Below are 18221 nucleotides of genomic sequence, written 5' to 3' on the forward strand. Positions count from 1 at the left end.
AACATATAGAAAACGAAGCATAAATTGCAAAACCTGTTGGAAGTGCCTGGTGGCTGTCCACGCACCAGACAAGCTTTTGAATACATGCCTTTGCAGGCTGTCAAAGGTCTCCCTTCCGAAAGTCTCCCAGGTGAAGAACGAATGGGCAAAAGTGCTGTACTAGAGAAGCAAATAAAACTAACATAACGTGTTTTTAATAGGCAAGAGAAAGAAAGGGGAGGCAAGCAAGAGTAGCTTCTGTTAGAAACCTGCAGACAGGCAGCCAGGGCCAGCAGAGCAGCAGTGCATCGCTTCAGCGTGAGGCTCACGAGGTCCTCGTAGGAGCCGGTGGGCGCCCGGCTGTGCGGATGCTCGGGTTACCGACAGCTCATCGGCTTGGGACCTGCATGCTGACCGAAGCCAATTGCTGTCAGACTCCTCGGCTCCGAGGATGACATTTTACAATACAGCCAAGTTAATCTATGTTGGCTAGCTGCCACCAAAAGAATGATAACCCAGCCTTTCCCCATCCCCACCCTTTGCGCATCGGGTGGTTTTCTTCTGTGCTTCCTGTGAGCCAGTTTGGGGAGCCTGAAGAGGCAGAAAAATTGCCTGAAGCACCCTGGAGCCAGAATGTGTGATGGGGAGTGGGGCTGAAGGGAGAAGGGGAGCTTGGACTCCGTCCTTCAGAGGTACCTATGTGTCTGGTCACCTCAGCTGTACTGCTGGACTGTGCAAGAGCCATAGGGGCAAAATGAACTGAAGCCAGAGCTTCATGCTACTCTTCCTCCAGCAGCAGCTCTAGTCTAAGTTATTTCTATTTGTTCCCTCTCTCAGCCAGTTTCCAAAATTGTGCCCATTGAACCACATACACGTGGTTGTGCCTGAAACCAGTTTTGCAGGATAATCTAGATTTTAAAAACCTAGACTGAAAGTGCATTTGCAGAGTACTCTGAAAAGAAGGATGGGGCAAATAAAAGTCTGCATCCCCAAGTAGGGGGTGCCAAAAGGAAGCCGATGCCCAGGACCTGGCTTTGTTTTTAACAGCTCTTTCTGAAGCATTTGGGTTTAAGCTGTGGTTAACTACAAAACTGTGTTAAAGAAACTTGGCTCCACATAAAAAAGCAACCTCTGAGCGACACACATAGAAATGGAGAGCCCAAGAAAAAGGTGAAAACACAGACAAATATGTGGCTACTCTTCAGTGAAGTAAATAATGCAATAAGACAGGAGAGGGGCTAGTGACACTCCTGACAGGGGACCCGTCATGCAGAGGAACTGGGCGAAAGCACTACCAGCCACGCAGCGAGCTGCCTGGAGACACGGGATTAATGGCTCGCAGAGCACATAGCATTTGCTGTGCAGAGGGCATCACCTGGAGCTGACAGCGAGGCTGGGAGGGAGCAGAGAGCTCCAACACCTGGACTCCTGCAGGGTGTGAAACACTTGTCCAGGAAGAGAGAGCTGGGGCACCCAGAGCTCAGCACCCCCATGCCCAAAACCCAGCCACGGAGCTGCACGGGCTGAGGTGGGCACACACCCGAGCCCAGGACCCGAGGCACTGCCGGAACTGACGACGTCCTTATCCTTACAAAAGAGATGCCCAAATCCAGCTGCCTAAAGTTTGCCACCTTAATCCTGAAATCCGTGAACAAACCTCATTTTCTCTATATATTCACATTCTAAGATGACTTCATATCCCATTTGCTTTATATCAGCAGTGTGAGAAGCAAACCAAGTAAAAAAATTGTTGCTGAAAGAATATTAAGTCCTACAGTGGTAGGCACTTCATTTTTTCACACAAGAAAGCAGAACAGTAGCCTGTTATTTTAGTGCAGAAATCCTAAGTGGTACTGGATCTTTCCACGCAGCCTCACTTTCCCAGCAGAAATTCTACTGTATTCTGTCTATAGAACATCAGGGCCTTTGTTTATAGATAAGGTACTGTATGTCTGGGGTTATCAAGTTATTTTTTTCTGAAGGACTTTCATGGGTATCTCAGTTATGGGAGCTGGAGACACTGTAGTTACGGTCAATACAGATGTGAAGGTCTTGCTGACTCAGCTCCTTCCCATCGAACTATTTACCTATGAGAACAACCGATTGTTTTTCAGTCAGAACTTCGGGATATGAAATTCCCCTCATAGGCAGCTTTGCTTTCTGAATGTTATTAGAAATCAAAATCAAAACCATTATTGAACTGGTCCTAAAAGTTATTGTAGCATTAATTTGATACTACTTTACAATTTATGCTATTTGGTAATGCTAACGCTACTTGGGTTTGCTCCACAAAACTGGTGCTGACACAGTAATTATGGCTATGAATACATGGATACATAAATCAAGACCAGGTAAGCAACCAACCATTAGCAAGATATATGTGCCTTGCTGTCTTGAACAATTGATTTAATAATCCATTTTCCCGGGCTCAGGTTTGCAGCTTCTTAGAGCAAATCTTGCTCTCCTTTTTGCATTATAGGCTTTTGTGTATTCTGTTTGCAGCCCAGCCTAATGCTTATCTGAAAATATTACTAAAGAAAATACAGCTAGATTAAAAAGAAATCTCATCAGCTATTGCCAAATGCATTAAACTAGGCAACACCTGGTCAGGTTCAAACAGAAATTTGTTGCACGCTGTTAAAGATTTAAAAGGTGCAAGGGCCGTGCTGGAGCGCCAGGCCCGCTGCAGCAGGAGGAGGCAGAAGCAGAGTCCGCCAGGGCTCTCCTGCCGTGGCTGAGCTGCTCTGGAGAGAAGCGAACACGCTTCCAGTCGGGAGGCAGAAACTCTCTTCTTTTTCTCTTCCGATGAACCGTTTGCCCCTGCGTACCTGGATAACAGAGGATGTCGGGGCACTGCGGCGAAGCGTATTGCCAGGAAAACGACAATTCTCGTTTTAATCTGATGTTGCAATATTGCTGGTGGTCACTAGATAGCACCCGTGCTTCCCTGGTTAAGGGTGGGACTTCACTACTGAAATACAGCCCGAAATGCCAGACGCAGGGGGTCTTCCCCCCTGGATCTGAATCCGAGATTCTCTAGGAAGGCCAGGTCTTGCCATTTTTACGGTGCGTTTGGTTGCGCTCATCCTGCTTTCCCATGTTACTCCAACGAAGAAAAGCCTCTTCCTGAGGCGCGCTTTAGCTTTTGTGGCATTTATTTTTAATGCCCTTAAATTTGCTGGGGGGCATTCAAGTTTTGCAGCCTGTGGAGTATTACCCAGAGGTTACACCAAGAAGAACGCAATGGGCTGTTTGCACCATGTGCTCCACTACATCCCACCAGCATTTAATTAATTATTTTTTAAATAAAACTATTAGCATCTCCCTTTGGAGGGCTAACAAATACAGGTGTTTTGTAACAGTATTGCTACAAGGGACGATGACATGAGATGTGATGTGGCCCCTCTGGAGGCTGAGGCCAGAGCATCCAGCCCCCCAGCTGCAGCCTTCCCCTCGCAGGGGCCTGCCGCAGCTCCCCCTGCTACCTCGGGCACCAGCAGTGTCTTGCTGTACTACGGAAGGGATGAAAAGACAAAATTCCGTATTAATTTCAGCTTCATCATGGCTTGAGGAAGGTTTTTAACAAGTCAAAATTCTAGCTCTTGTGGTTCTGAAGCAAATGTGAAAAACTGAACCAGATGTCTTCTGTAGGCTCATCTAAACTGAAACCCACAAAGGAAACATATCTCCAGCCTATTGCAGCTTAAAAACTTATTATTTTGGGGAGGAAGAACTCAAGGGGATGAATCTTGACTCATGTTTTTTGAACATGAGACGTGCTTTGGATCCTGGGATACACCCGTCACTTGAGGCTGGCAGTACTGCTAGCACATAATAAAACTCACCCACCCTCTCTGTAACTTTAAATTTCTCCTATCCTTTTATATTATTATGTCTTTTAACTTGAAAGTTGAGGATGCTGATATTAGGTTTGCATGAACAGTATTGCAAGACTCTATACCCGGTTGTACAGTTACCAATATCTATGCTGCTATCCAATAAATAAAAGTTTAATTAATAGCACCTCCTTACTCAGCAAATCTATCTTTCTCAGTTCAGTGAGTACGCTTTAGGACGATGTTTTATTTCTGACAGCAATAAAAGAGCAAGACTGAGTTAGATTCTCTGGTAGTATGAAAAAAATAAATGATAGCTCTATGCTAATGGAAAAAAATTTTAATTTGGAATCTAAACCCATACACCTCAATTACATCTTAATTACATTTTAATTACATGGAAAATCCACATATAATTGCTCAGAGCTATTATTGCTTAGCTAGAGATGGTATTTAATTACTTGAATTAATATTTAACATGTATTGGAGGGGGGGGAAATGCTATAAGAGACTTGATGTATATTGAAATATTGCTGGAATTTAAAAATCCCCAGTACTCTAGAAATGCAGTTACAGATTCAACAATCAATTAAACTTGAAAATGTAACTTCAGATTACTTGACTATTGGGAATTTTAACACTGAAATCCCATCACTGTCATTAGCTAATAGTATCCTAAGCTGTTAACCAGGGTTCATGCCCCCCGTGGTGATCACTGCGCTGCTTTTAGATGAGAAAAGTCCCGGGCAATCTGGAACGATGACTCTGCCGCTACAGCCTCTTGCATTCAGACTTAATTCTGGGCATAAGGAGATGCACCAAAGTAAATAAAACTATTTGCATGCTGAAATTGAACTTTAAATGTTTGCAGACCTGGAATCTAATGGATACAAAGGGCTTGGGAGGATATACTATGCAAAAAAAAAAATTGACAGTTGTCTTGAAAAACCCACCATTACACGGTCCTCTTTTGGCATTTGACATAAAATGTGGTAATTCTCAGCTTATTCGCATTAGTGAAACATTAAAAATAAAGTGGTTTGATGGTTATTTTTCTAAGCTGTGAAAATTTTCAAAATAATAATTTGAATTTTTTTATTCTCTTAAAATATAACTTCATAATGAATCCTTCTCAAAATAAAAACCTGCAGTTACTGTTTCAGTCAGCTTTATTATGTAGTGATGTTGTCCTTTTTCTTAAAAAAAAAAAAAATAGAAAACCCTGATTTTATTTCTTAAAGGATTAAAAACGTGACAACGGCAGGAGAAATTATTTCTGACTAAAACAAAAAATAATTTAAAAAAATTCCAACCACCTGTAATGAAAATAACTCAGCATTTCACCTGCTCTCTTATCAAAGAAATGCCCAGCTTCTGTACAGTCCAAAGCCACCGGTCACACTCCTACACCTGCCGTTCTCTTCCTGAGGCGCGCTTTAGCTTTTGTGGCATTTATTTTTAATGCCCTTAAATTTGCTGGGGGTCACTCAAGTTTTGCAGCCTGTGGAGTATTACCCAGAGGTTACACCAAGAAGAACGCAATGGGTTGTTTGCACCATGTGCTCCACTACATCCCACCAGCAGGACCACCTGCAGCTGCTGAGGTGCTGGCCCAGGTGGGTGTCTCCTAGGCTTGCCCTCCCCACCGCTCCAGCAGTACCTGCCCTGGCAATGGGTCAGCACGCCCCTGAGAGCCTCTCCATGCACACTCCGTTTTGTTTTTCAATATTGGCAATCTTATCATTTTGCAATACTAGCAACATGCCCGTGCATCGGGCTGGGTGCTAGCTGATCCCTCCCTGCCCCTCTGCTTTTCTCTCGCTCCGCAGGAAAGGCTCTTCTGCCTGTGCCCTTGGTGAAAGAGGAGGCGGGGATGGGGGGAAGAGAGGTCTGCCCTCGCCATGATGGAGTGAGAGGCTAAATAACATGTAAGTAAAACCTCTCCTCCGAACTACTCCTGGGAAAGCTTGTAAGTGACCTGTATAAGTAACAGACTTCCCGACTGACTGCTTTATTAGCATCTTACCTGCTTGTTGGCTTTCAGCACTGCTCTCAGGGTTGCGATCTGCTCCCGCTTTGTACTCAGGAGTGATTTCAGTTTCAGTATCTCTTCCATTAAGGCCTCCTTGTCTTTATCGATCATGGGCGCCAGCTCCCGAGCTGCAGCACGCTGGCGTGACAGCTGCAGCGACCGATCGACAGCCTTCTGCAAGTGCTTGATTTGGTCCCTTATTATGGCATTGAGGTTGTAGATGTTCATCGGCTCTTTGCGGATGTCACTGGTATCGGAGACAGGGGAGGAAGGAGGGGCTGTGATGACAGGAGAAACGCTAGGTGTTTTCGTTGGGCTCTGCTCCTTGCCAGGCTCCGTGGCCTCTTTTGTCACCTGCTCGGTCGGGGTCCTGGCTTCTACAGGCGATGCCACCCCCCTTCTGGCGAGCCGCGGGGAAAGGAGACCTCGAGGGTCATCCGGTCCTTTCAGGCTCCCGCTGCGGGTGACTCTGCTTTGCCTGTAATAGTCCAACATGACCCTGTTTGGTGTCTCGTTGTTGCACAGGCAGACGTGGTGGTAGAGCTGAGCCAGCTCCTCGCTAAACGTCACCAGCTCGTCCTGCGCGGTGTTGAGGGTATTATGGTTTTCATTTGCTATGCTTGTCATCCTTTGCAATTCCTTTTCCATGTGGACCATTTTTTCCTGGCTTTCCTTGGTCGACTTCTCCAGGTTTGTCACCTGTTCGTCGTACGTCTGGATTCTGCTCTCATACTTGGCCTTCTCTTCAGTGTAGTTTTCCACGTATTTATTATATTTCTCCTTTAAGGCTTTGATTTCTGCTTTAAGGTCTATCACCTCAGTAACAGCTACTTTGTATTTACATTCTAGGATCTCCAAGCCATTGATGTCCACTTCATAGTCGTGTGCTTCCTCGCCGGGGTCTCGGCCCTTCTCACAGTCAAGCTCAGCCTTCAGCTCCTTGTTGCTCTGCAGCCCCCTCATGGCGTTGACATGCTCCGTGAGCCTGTGGACTCGCTCATGTTGCTCGGTCAGGGCTCCCTTGGTGTGCTCCAGCTGCGTCTGAGACTCCTGCAGGTTGGCCAGGAGAATGGCCTTCTCTCTCTCCACCTGCAACAGAGTCGAAGTAAGAAACCCGGGATCTCGTCCTACCCGTGCTGAACACCAAATTCTGCAATCACATTCATCTCTTCCACTGCCCCACTCTACATACACAACCTGAAGGCTTCAAAGAAATTTTAGCCATATATCCCTAAACCATAAAATTAAGTCAGAGAGAAATACGTATAACTTGTACAGGATTATGAAGTCCCAGGCTCTGTTACAATTTGCAATATCACTAGGTCGCGATTTTACACGTTGCCCACTGAACAATTACTTAGTCCCCAAGCACTAAGCGCCTAGTCAGCTAGAGTGATGATAATGGATTTATTACGACATATGTTCCCCGAATTTTAACAGGCATAAACTGCATCACTGCCAACTATCAGTCAACTATAAGCCTGGTACATATGCATTTCTCAATGGAGTTTGAATTTACATTTCCCATGAATAGCTCTACCAATCCTTCACGATATTTATTTATATCTTTGGACTGTTGCAAACTTTCATTAAGGCTTGATTACTGAATGCAAATACAGTAAACAAATGGCTGTGTACATTTCCACAGATTAGATTAAATAACCCGCTGTGTGAGAATGTAACACAAATCAGGAGACTGAGCACATGCAACTCCCAGGACTCCCCATCCCCAGCACTTAACTATAAGCAAAATCCATCCTTTTAAGGACAAGGCAGAAAAAGCAGGATTTGTGGTATAACTAACAAACCACTGGTTCTGACCTAGTAAGTTCCTTTCTGAATATCCACAGGGACATGTGGATGTTGAACAGCAGAAGAGGTCATAGAGGAGGACTCTAGAAGGTTTAATGCACAGCATCTTAAAGCAAGTGAACAAGAAAAACATAAAATTTGATCTGCTCAGGTATTTGCTATTCATGACAACACCCCTGAAAGACTCCCATTTCAAGTTTTAAGTATAATGCTCCAACTTTTTTTCTCTGCCTTTGTCCTGTTCTGAGTTGTGAGTTGGGAAGCAGAGGAAGGCACAAGGAGAAGGGATCCTTCTTGCTTTCACAGCTTTTCCAACAGGATCCTGAGCCTACTGGGTTTTCTGTTCTTCCTCTCCCACTGTTGCAGTATCTCAGCCCTGTGTCTACACATGCAGTGAAAATGGCATGCTCCACATTCCCTTTACGAGTGGCTGAATTACTAATTCTGAGAATTCAAAGCTGTCAGTTCTGAAAAACCCTTTCAAAAGTATTTCCTTCCATCCCCCCAGGCAGTATTTGGAAGAGAGTCAAATCAGCCACCGTGAATCTTACTGAAGGAAAAGAAAAGCCTTTTAGAGACTGAGAGGGTATTAATGCCATCTCACAAAATGTTCCAAGCAGTGCTTCAGACTCCCGTTTTCTCGTAACGAGGCTTTTGAGCAGTGGCTGCTGCTCAGAAGTATTAAGGCACTAAAGCATATGATGATCCCTTGGTTTTACAGACAGGCTTTCAAAACGTGGCCTCTATTAGAACCTGCAATCCATTGCAGCTAGAAACTGTAAGAATAAAAATAGAAGCCATGTTAAAAACATCTAAAAAAATCAGCCTAGTTTTCTTGTGTACAGGTGACTGACGGATTAAGAATTAAAAAAACAGGGCCAAACCTCATCATTATTTTATGATCCAGGAAGAATCTGTCTCCTTAGATATAGGGCGCTCCACTTTAGGCACTACATAGTCTGTGCTGTAATGCAGAAGAGGACAGCCGAGTACCATGAGTATATTGGTACCTTTCTCCATTTGACGCCGTTTCCCCGTTACTGCCTCAGTCTGCCTGCTGCCCCCATTGCTGCTCACCCCCGCTGCGTCAGCCCACTCTTGTTGAGAAAATCCAAAATAGAAGAACCTTCACCTTTGCCAAGAGCATCTTCTTAAAAGGTGACCGCTCTCCACAGATTCCTCGGTCAGACCTGTCCAGGGAAGTCTCAGAGAGCTGCCCAGCAAAAGCCTCCTCACTAGCTTTCCTAGCTCTGTTTTTTCCATCAAGCAGTCTGCCCCAGGTCTGCTCTCCCCAGAAACCTGCAGCTGAACTCTAGTTATTATCACCTGGTATAGAAGGCTTAGCTGTTATTGCATTACCCTCATCAGATAATGAAGGTATTTATTATTCCTTCAGGCTGGTAAGGTGAGCTACACATGTGCATGAAAATCTGAGTTTTGGTTAATTTAAAGGACCATCTCACCTTATGGTAAGGAGTCATATGGATAATAATGATCCATACATTACACACCAAAAGCAGTTGGCTTTTTAAGGTGTAGGGGTTCACCGTGGGTATATTCACGTGGAAGTAGGCAATTAACCGTAGACTGCACTAGTGTAAAATAAATACAGAGCTTACAGCCAGAGAGCCTTTCCTTCGAGAAAACAACTTGGTGTTAAAGCAGCACGGTGTTTCAGTGTCTGCTTAAATTAATCAGACAGAATCGATCCTGCCAGATTACTGATCTCAAACATCGTATTCTATCATGAAGGAAAACTGTAACAGAGCTAATTGGGATCTTTATGATCATTTCTCTACTGAACATGAATGGGTTCTGGAAACAAATACTTCTTTCAAATAGAAAGGAGTGTTTCCAGAGAAAACATGCAACTTTTAAAACCCATATACCAACTTGGACAGTAGGTAAAATGAAATACATAGATTGACTAAATTTTACTCATTCTGCTCCAGTAATTATGGATTAAGCTAATCCACTTCTGTTTAAAGTTATAAATACATGTTCCTACTTCCAAGGAAAAAAAAAACCCAAAGCTCCAACTCAGCCCTGAGCACACCTTCTGCATATTAATGACTCTGCTGTTTCCAAGTACGGTAATTATATTTCTTGTTCTAGACAATACTATTATTTCCATCCACAGCAAACTTTTGGGAATTGAAGTTATTTTTCAGTCCAGTTGGTGGGGTTTTTTTGACATTAAAAATAGTAGCTGCAGTAAGGATCTTTATCATCTTAAAATGAAAATAAAAAGCAATTCAAAAGTAGTTGTACCCATTTCGTGATGTATCCTTCCTTTCAAAGATTTCAGTTTGAGGAGATTTTCTTCCCAATTTGCTGTATAGTTTGCAATTATGGAAACCAAATGTATTTGGTTTGCATGGCAAGGTTTTGGTAGCAGAGGGGCTACAGGGGTGGCTTCTGTGAGAAGCTGCTAGAAGCTTCCCCCATGTTTGACAGAGCCAATGCCAGCCGGCTCCAAGACAGACCCACCACTGGCCAAGGCTGAGCCCATCAGCAACAGTGGTAGTGCCCCTGGGATAACAGAGTTAAGAAGGGGGGGAAAAACTGCTGCAAACAGCAGCTGGAAGAGAGAGGAGTGAGAACATGTGAGAGAAACAACTACGTGGACACCAAGGTCAGTGAAGAAGGAGGAGGAGGAGGCGATCCAGGGGCCAGAGCAGAGATTCCCCTGCAGCCCCTGGTGAAGCCCATGGTGAGGCAGGCTGTCCCCCTGCAGCCCATGGAGGTTAACGGTGGAGCAGACATCCACCTGCAGCCCGTGGAGGACCCCATACCAGAGCAGGTGGATGCACCCAAAGGAGGCTGTGACCCCCTGGGAAGCCTGTGCTGGAGCAGGCTCCTGGCAGGACCTGTGACCCCGTGGAGAGAGGAGCCCACGCTGGAGCAGGTTTGCTGGCAGGGCTTGTGACCCCATGGGGGACCCACGCTGGAGCAGTCTGTTCCTGAAGGACTACACTGTGTAGAAGGGACCCACGCTGGAGCAGTCTGTTCCTGAAGGACTGCACCCTGTGGAAAGGACACATGGAAAGGACCCACACTGGAGCAATTCGTGAAGAACTGCAGCCCATGGGAAGGACTCATGTTGGAGAAGTTTGTGGAGGACTGTGTCCCATGAGAGGGACCCCACGTTGGAGCAGGGGAAGAGTGTGAGGAGGAAGGAGCGGCACAGACAACGTGTGATGAACTGACCGCAACCCCCATTCCCCATCCCCTGCACTGCTGGCGGGAGGAGGTAGAGAAATCGGGAGTGAAGTTGAGCCTGGGAAGAAGGGAGGCGTGGGGGGAAGGTGTTTTAAGATTTGGGTTTTATTTCTCATTATCCTACTCCGATTTTGATTGGCAATAAACTACATTAATTGTCCCAAGTCGAGCCTGCTTTGCCCATGACAGTAATTGGTGAATGATCTCTCCCTGTCCGTATCTCGACCCATGAGACTTTTGTTATATGTTCTCTCCCCTGTGCAGCTGAGGAAGGGGAGTGATAGAGCAGCTTTGGTGGACACTGGCGTCCAGCCAGGGTCAACCCACCACACTGATTTTACCACTGTTATTTATCTTTTTTGTTTGTTTTGTTTTGTTTTTAAATAACAACAGAATATCGGTGGACAATTCCTGGTGGAGACTGGAACATGTGAACAGGAAAACTCAATTCAAGAACCGTGAATCTCAGCTGTACTGTATCTTTATCAGAGAGTACCAGACAGCTGGAGAAGAGTGTCCGAATCTGTGCCAACTGATTTTTTTTTCTTATATTTTTTTTAAGAGAACTTAATCTAAGTTTTCCAAATACGATGTTGGCCTCAAGAATAGGGAAAGCATCACCATGGAGGGAAGAAAGAAGTCCTAGACTTTAAAGATGAGACTGATAATTCTTCCCACTGGACAACAAACATGAAAGCAGAGCAGAAAGCCTTGAGCTTTTCCAACTAAATCTCGGAATACAAGCGTTTTCAGCAAGATATTTGTTACTTAGTGGATTTAAAAGATGGACAGGGAACACTTGCAATTAAATCTCTTCTAATAACCAGCACAAATCATGCCGCAACATCTTAAAGCTGCAGAAAGAATTATATCTATCATACTAACTTTTTTGGTGAAGGCTTCTGTTTGAGACTGAGGAGTGAAAAAATTTGCCACATGCGTACAAAATGGCAAATCGGAAGTTTGCTTCTCTCAAAAAAGGAGCCTGCTGTCCTACAGACTAAAAATAATTCCCAAGAGAGGGTCAGTTCCTTCAGCAGTCTGTCACAGAGCAGCCTCTTCAGAGAAAACAAGAGGAACACATACCAAATATTGAGATATCACTGAATGAACACCACAAGGAAAAGACACTGCTGAGGAGAAAAAAAATCCAGTTTTGCTCAAGAATTACCTTTTGTCAGCTTGAACCCGATTAAACCTCCTATCTAATATGAGGAAAATTTTTGGAGGAATTTTTCACATTTAATTTGTGTCACCCAAGGTGAGCTGATGCAACTCAACAGAGAAGATGACCACTTAAAAAAAAGTACATATCAGCATTTTGCAGTAAGCCTTTTCAGTATCTAAAGAAATCAGGTTTCCAGCTGGGTCTGGTCCTTCTTTTTAAACCTTTTAACACAATTAGAATGCTGAGCAATGGTGGCGGCTATTTGTGTGAGGGTGCTGGGGCCCAGCAAAGCTGTTGTGACCGAAAAATGGCTGTATTTATTTTCTAGGGTCCTTCTAGGGTCCTGTGATGGGCAGCTTGTGGCCAGTGACTGTGAGAAGGCTGACTCTTTCTTTAAGAAGTGTAAAATAAATAAGTTTTTAAGTCAGAGATGATCAAACCATTTGCAGTGTCTTTCAAGTAGAAGTTTGCCGATTCATCAAGCTCAATATTTAATTTAATAAAATCAAGATATAACATATCCAGTCTTGTTTTTCATTTCCAAACAGCTTTTACTCCAAATTTATATTGCATAAACTTCATTGTAAGTTATGGTTGAAAGTGCTTACGTTGTATTTTAAAATGTGAATATTTCAAAGCATTTTTTCTGAAGCTGTGGGTTTTTTAATTTTTAACATTTTCCTGAATGAAATAAAAAGCTGCATATAATATATATGTGCATATATTATATACATAAAAGTATACGTACATACACACGCATATTTTAATGTATGCATATATACACAAACTACACACACTGTTTACATTTTAATACTGGAGAAGTTTCTGACAGAATTTTTCACAGAAACAAAATTCCAAATTTCAAGCTTTTCCCCTTGAATTATGTATATCTTGCATCAAAGTTATTTGTGCAAAGCACTAGATGTCATCAGTGTTTGCCATGTCATAGCTCAGATCAAAACTTCCCATGGTGTGTTTGGCAATGAAACAATTAACTCTTCAGCAAACATCAGACAGACCACGCAGGGATTTATTGTTCTCTAGCAAGCACTGAAAACTGGGTTTGCTCTACTTCCAAATTGCCTTTTACATTTTAAGCAGGAAAGGATTTACATTTACCCTTTTTAGAAGAGGTACTTTTGGAAGCCCACAGCTAGAAAACACTGGATGTTTCCTTGATGGTGCCAAAACCTTTCAAGCTCTTGTGGCAGAGAAGACGCTCAACGGCTTGGGCAGTGGGACCCTTGCTCTGCGTGGCACTGTACCCCTTTCTAAGATGATGTCAGCATCGGGGCTGGCAGCTTGAGTTTTTATCTGGCTTGCATCCCAGGGTCCTGTTCTGGTTATGCCCGGGCTGGGCTTGGATGAATAGAGAACGAACGCTCGCTGTACGGTCCCCGAGGCACCCCCTGCAGCCTGCGCATCCGCCGGGATTGCCAGGGTGGACAAGGGCACTCTGTGACATCTCACATGCCACATGCTCTCCGAGCGCGCAGTTACTAAAAGGAGCGCTCCTCTCCTTTTGTTCTCTCTTGACGGTATGCCAAATCTTCTTCAAACTGAATTTAATGGCAAAAACTCCCTCTGACTAGCAAGGGAGCATAATCAAGTCTGTCTGTATTTTAGTGGGTTTTTTTCCAGATAGCTTTGGTCATATTGAAGAGTACTTCATTCTGCTTGCAATTTCGGGGACACTTCCCATTATCAAAGCAGGAAAAAAAGAATCTAACCATCTGCAACCACAGCAACTAGGTCCCTTTCTCCTCTTCGTGCTAAACACCTGCTCAGATCACACTGACTTTTTGCAGACAGGTACTCTGTTTACTAGGGACATTTCTAGCAAAACCTAAACACAAAGAAACACCAAAGCAGAAGTCTGAGAACAGGACATACATGGTCAAGAATGTCACTGGGGGAAATCATTGCAAAAGCAGGCACTAGGGTCCATAGGATGTGTGTCTAAACACTTCAGGACATTAAATTCAGCTCTTACCTGCATGAGTTGCTGCTTCAGTTTCTGTATTTCTGATATGTTGAGCTCACTGAAGAGGTCAGAGACGGGGTGCAGAGATTCTCCTTTCCTACCCGTGGGAGTTCGGTAGTCACCGTTGAGTTTCACGAGAGGCCCGTGGATATGTCCGTTCATTTTGTCGTCATTGTTGGGCTCGCCCCCGTCCTCTGCAAACTTCAATCCATCTACTGATATATTAATATGGTTATTATACATACTATCATTGAGGTTGATATACTGGGAGAGTTCCTTCCTTAGGTTGTTCTTTTGCTCTCTTTCATTTTTTAAAGTTTCCAGAGCTTCCTCCAGCTGATGCTCAGCAATCTCCTTCAGCCGGATGGCATCTTCTAGCTGACTATTAAGCAACACTGTCTCCTCCTCAAATCGTTTAATCTCATGCTTTAAGCCTTCATATTCAACCTGAATTAGACAAGACAAAGAACATTCATAATACTAAAACTTGAGTCATGAAAACCTGCCATTTATCAGCCTTATTGAAATAGGTGTTACAGAAAATACAGTTTGAAATACCAGACATTGCCTGCAGCTGCAAAGAACTGCCTCCACAGAAAATGCAAGTGGAGCTCGCTCTGTTAAATCCTCCACTGCTCACTTTTTCAGCATGTGAGAATCAAGAAATAGAACACCTTTTTCTGAGTAACTTATGACAATAAACAATGTATTTCATGGAAAGAAGGCTGTTTAGTAGCAGATGTCACGGTAACCATAGATTTATCATGAATTGCCATAAGCAATGTTGGTATATCATGGTATGTATAGATCTCAGGTTAATGTAGTCTGATTTATTAATTGCAAGTATTCTGAAGATGACTTCTTATCTAAATTCTTACCAGATGCAAAGTTACTCAGGCACGGATACTCTGAAGTATCTGGTGTCTTAGTAGCGTTCATGTACAAAAACTGTAGAAGAGCCTCAACTCTCTTCTCTGTGTCATACAAGCCTCTCCATTATTCAAGAAGCATTTGCTTTTGAAAATTAAACAGCAAACTATTCATACAATCAGTTTAAACTCTAAGATGTCCCAAATTGTTAGAGATTTTTAAACTACCAGACAAATGTAGTAAACAGCTTATCCAGCCACACGACCCTGGAACAGTGTGTTGGGGATGCCATTTTGGAGCACTTGGCAACCTGTTGCTCTGACAGCGCTGCCCAAAGCGCGTCCCCCGCTGACCCGGTGCAGCCTCGCCAGGCGCGGAGGGACTCGCTGGTCCTTCTCATTCTCCCCGCCCCACACCGAGCTGCAGTATTTTATCAAGGTATTTATTGGCAGTGTGCGCTGAGGAAAAAAAACCAGCTGCTTCTCTCTTCTTTGAAAGGCAGCTCCCACATTTATTCAGTCCTTTCTATTGCACCTAACAAGAAGCAAAGCCTAGGTAAACCCAATCTAGCTCAAAACCAGTTGCTCAGCAATATCTAGATGGCGCAGCCGATCCCCGCTGCCGAACGCCTGCCCTTGCTGGCTCTCCTCGTCTTCCTTTTCACTGTTGGAAAATCCCACAGCAATGAAAAGGAAGAGCTTGCTTTGTAAATGTCCTTGTCCACGCTTGACCAACTCTCCTGGTAAAAATGATCATGCTTTGATCTTTGATTTAATTCTAATCACGTTACTCATCCACCTTTTCATTTCTAAATGCAAAAAATTCCCAGTATCAGGTGAAATAATTTAATAGTTTGGTGAAAGAGGAAAAGAAATACTGAATTTTCATGCTTCCATAAAAAAGCTCTTTTCATTTGAGGCTTTTCTCATTCAAATGCATCAATATGCATTATTGTCTGCAATTTTAAGGCATTGCCTAGAATATTTTTTATTTGACATATATTTATATTTAAACAAACTATAATAAGGTTCTGGTGAAAATAGAAATATCAACAATTCCTACTGGAGTAGAATATTTATCAACCTGTCAAAAGTCTTGTACCCATAAGCCTTTGGAAAGGCAAAGTTAAAAACCAAAGCACTAATCTTCAAACCCAGAGAATGGAAACATTTCAAACAACAAAGAAAGTTCCAAAGTCATGCTGTGAAATGTTAAATAGAAAAGGAAAATCCATGATATTTTGAAATCTACATTTAGGAACTTGATATCTTTTCTGACTGGAGGGAGAGGTCCATCTGAAAAATTATTAAATCCCATCAAATAACTATGTTTATAACTGAAGGACATGGAAAAAGAAACCTTTTAAAATTTTAAATCCATATGAAAACCAGAGGTCTATATTATCTATATGGTTACTATCTCATGGATGTAGCTTACAAAAGCTACAAAACTCTAACCCAGATAATGACATTTTAGCACTAAGACTTGTGACATATGGTTTTGTAAATTAAAGCATTAAAGTATAAAATGCTCTTGAAATTTTATCTCATAGATCAAAGCTATTTTAGGAATCACAAGCGCATGGATATGGGATGCAAAATGACTGATTTTTCAAGCCATTCAAAATGTGGCAATGCTTTTTCTCTCCACAGACTGCTGACATTCGGTTTCATTAAGAATGAAATATTATGACAAATATGAACACTTGCAAACAGGTTTTCTTCTAGGGGAAACTAGGACAGTCCATAAAGGGGTCTTTAATTTCCTGATAGTGTGAAAATGCCTCCTATGAGGCTGGTGGGGAAAAAATCTGTGCCTCAAAGGGGGAATTTGCTGGCTTGGTAAATAACTCTGATACAAAGATGATCTGCTATAAATTCAGTTTCAGGAGTGTGAAAGTCTGGGTATCTTCATGAATAAGGAAACGATGTACCCGTTTCTGTTACCTGTGCATTCCCTGCAGCACGGCCCCATTGTTTTAAATGTTTCCATTGCATTTGTGCTAGAGCAGTAAAATAGCAGTAAAAGATAGCTGAAATAGTACTGCATATTCCTGCAGGAATAAGGCAGCTTTGTTATCAGGCTGCCATTAGAGACTGTGACAGTCTTGGCTATTTGATAAAAGCCCTAACTGAACCAGGCAGCAGGTTAGGACATAAAGCAGGGGCTGCAACGCCGTGCTGTTACCATCTGCTAGCAGGTAAGGAAATGGTGTTATGGAGTGCCATGTTATGCTGGTCTGGACAGTGTCTAAAAGGCAGAAAGTGTTCCATCATCCAGCTCGGATACTTAAATATTCATCACGGCAAGTTAACTCTTCTGACGTGAGAACAAATCTCTTTTGTTCAATTTAAAGGACAACTGTGCTCTTGATCGCTTCCTCAGCGGTACAGATATCCAGCAGCACAGGAAGCTGTGCTTTGGTAAGGGGGAGAGAACAGACCCCACGACTGCTTACGTCTGGGTGCAATGGGGCTGTTGTTTATGGCGGTTCCTCGGGGTGCATCCTGCACTGCAGTGAGAATTACAGCGTGTTGGTTTGCCACCAGCTGCAAATTGCTGTAATGAGGAAAACAAAAGACAAACTAGGAACATCTGGCATCCCTTCGCCTGTTTTAGAAGCTTGCTAAACTTGCGGGTTAGCGTGGCTGAGAAGAGAGCAACACCAGTACAGGAAAACCCGAGGAGCAGGAAAAAAAAGGAGAACGGGGAGAAGATTATTTCCTCTTTTCTCCACTTCAAAAAAGGAAAGGACGTGCAGGAAACCAAGCGAGAGGAAATGGAGGGCTGAACTCAGCTGCTGGGCACCGAGTTCAGCGTGCAGGGAGGGAGGAGAGGAAAAGCAGGAAGCGAAAAGATGCAATTCTATCTATTTTAATAATTCCTCTGCTATTACAAAGTTCTGCAATGAAATATTCCACCAGGGTTTTCCTAAAACTGAGGCAAGGGCCTCCCCATATGTCAAAAATGGCCAATAACACTGTTTCAGAATAAGTGTTTAGCAAAAACCCAACTGAAAAAAAAACATACAAAGAAACTTCTATCAAAGTGCTCTGCGGGATCGCATTATGGAAATTGGAGAAAAAGGTGTCATTTTTCAGCATAGCGCCTTGAATCTTTCGATGCTTACTTGATTCTGTTTCAGTGTGGACACCAGTTTCTGTAAAGTGATGTTTTCTTCTTCAAGCTCAGTGTAGTCCTGTAGGAGTCTCGCCTCTCGAAACTTGTACTCGCGAATTTCATCTTTCATTCGTATCCTCTGTAGTTCCACCATTTCGTTATTCTGATGAGAGAAAATGCGAGTACGTTACCATTCAT

The 18221-nt window shown here is 43.3% G+C and overlaps 1 protein-coding gene across 9 annotated transcripts in view; it reads right to left on the reverse strand.

Moving 5' to 3' along the window:
• The window catches only part of BICD1 (BICD cargo adaptor 1), a 278157-nt gene that overhangs the window by 122705 nt on the left and 137231 nt on the right, over nt 1-18221 (reverse strand). For all 9 annotated transcript variants that reach the window (XM_075503786.1, XM_075503732.1, XM_075503742.1 and 6 more), the window contains exons 3-5: nt 18034-18186; nt 14043-14480; nt 5842-6936 (exon numbers count right to left, since the gene is read on the reverse strand). In XM_075503786.1, coding sequence (XP_075359901.1) covers nt 5842-6936; nt 14043-14480; nt 18034-18186 — 1686 coding nt within the window. The remainder of the gene's footprint in view (nt 1-5841; nt 6937-14042; nt 14481-18033; nt 18187-18221) is intronic.

This window comes from Mycteria americana, chromosome 1 (genome assembly GCF_035582795.1).
Source record: "Mycteria americana isolate JAX WOST 10 ecotype Jacksonville Zoo and Gardens chromosome 1, USCA_MyAme_1.0, whole genome shotgun sequence".
In the NCBI taxonomy this organism is placed as follows: Eukaryota; Metazoa; Chordata; class Aves; order Ciconiiformes; family Ciconiidae; genus Mycteria; species Mycteria americana.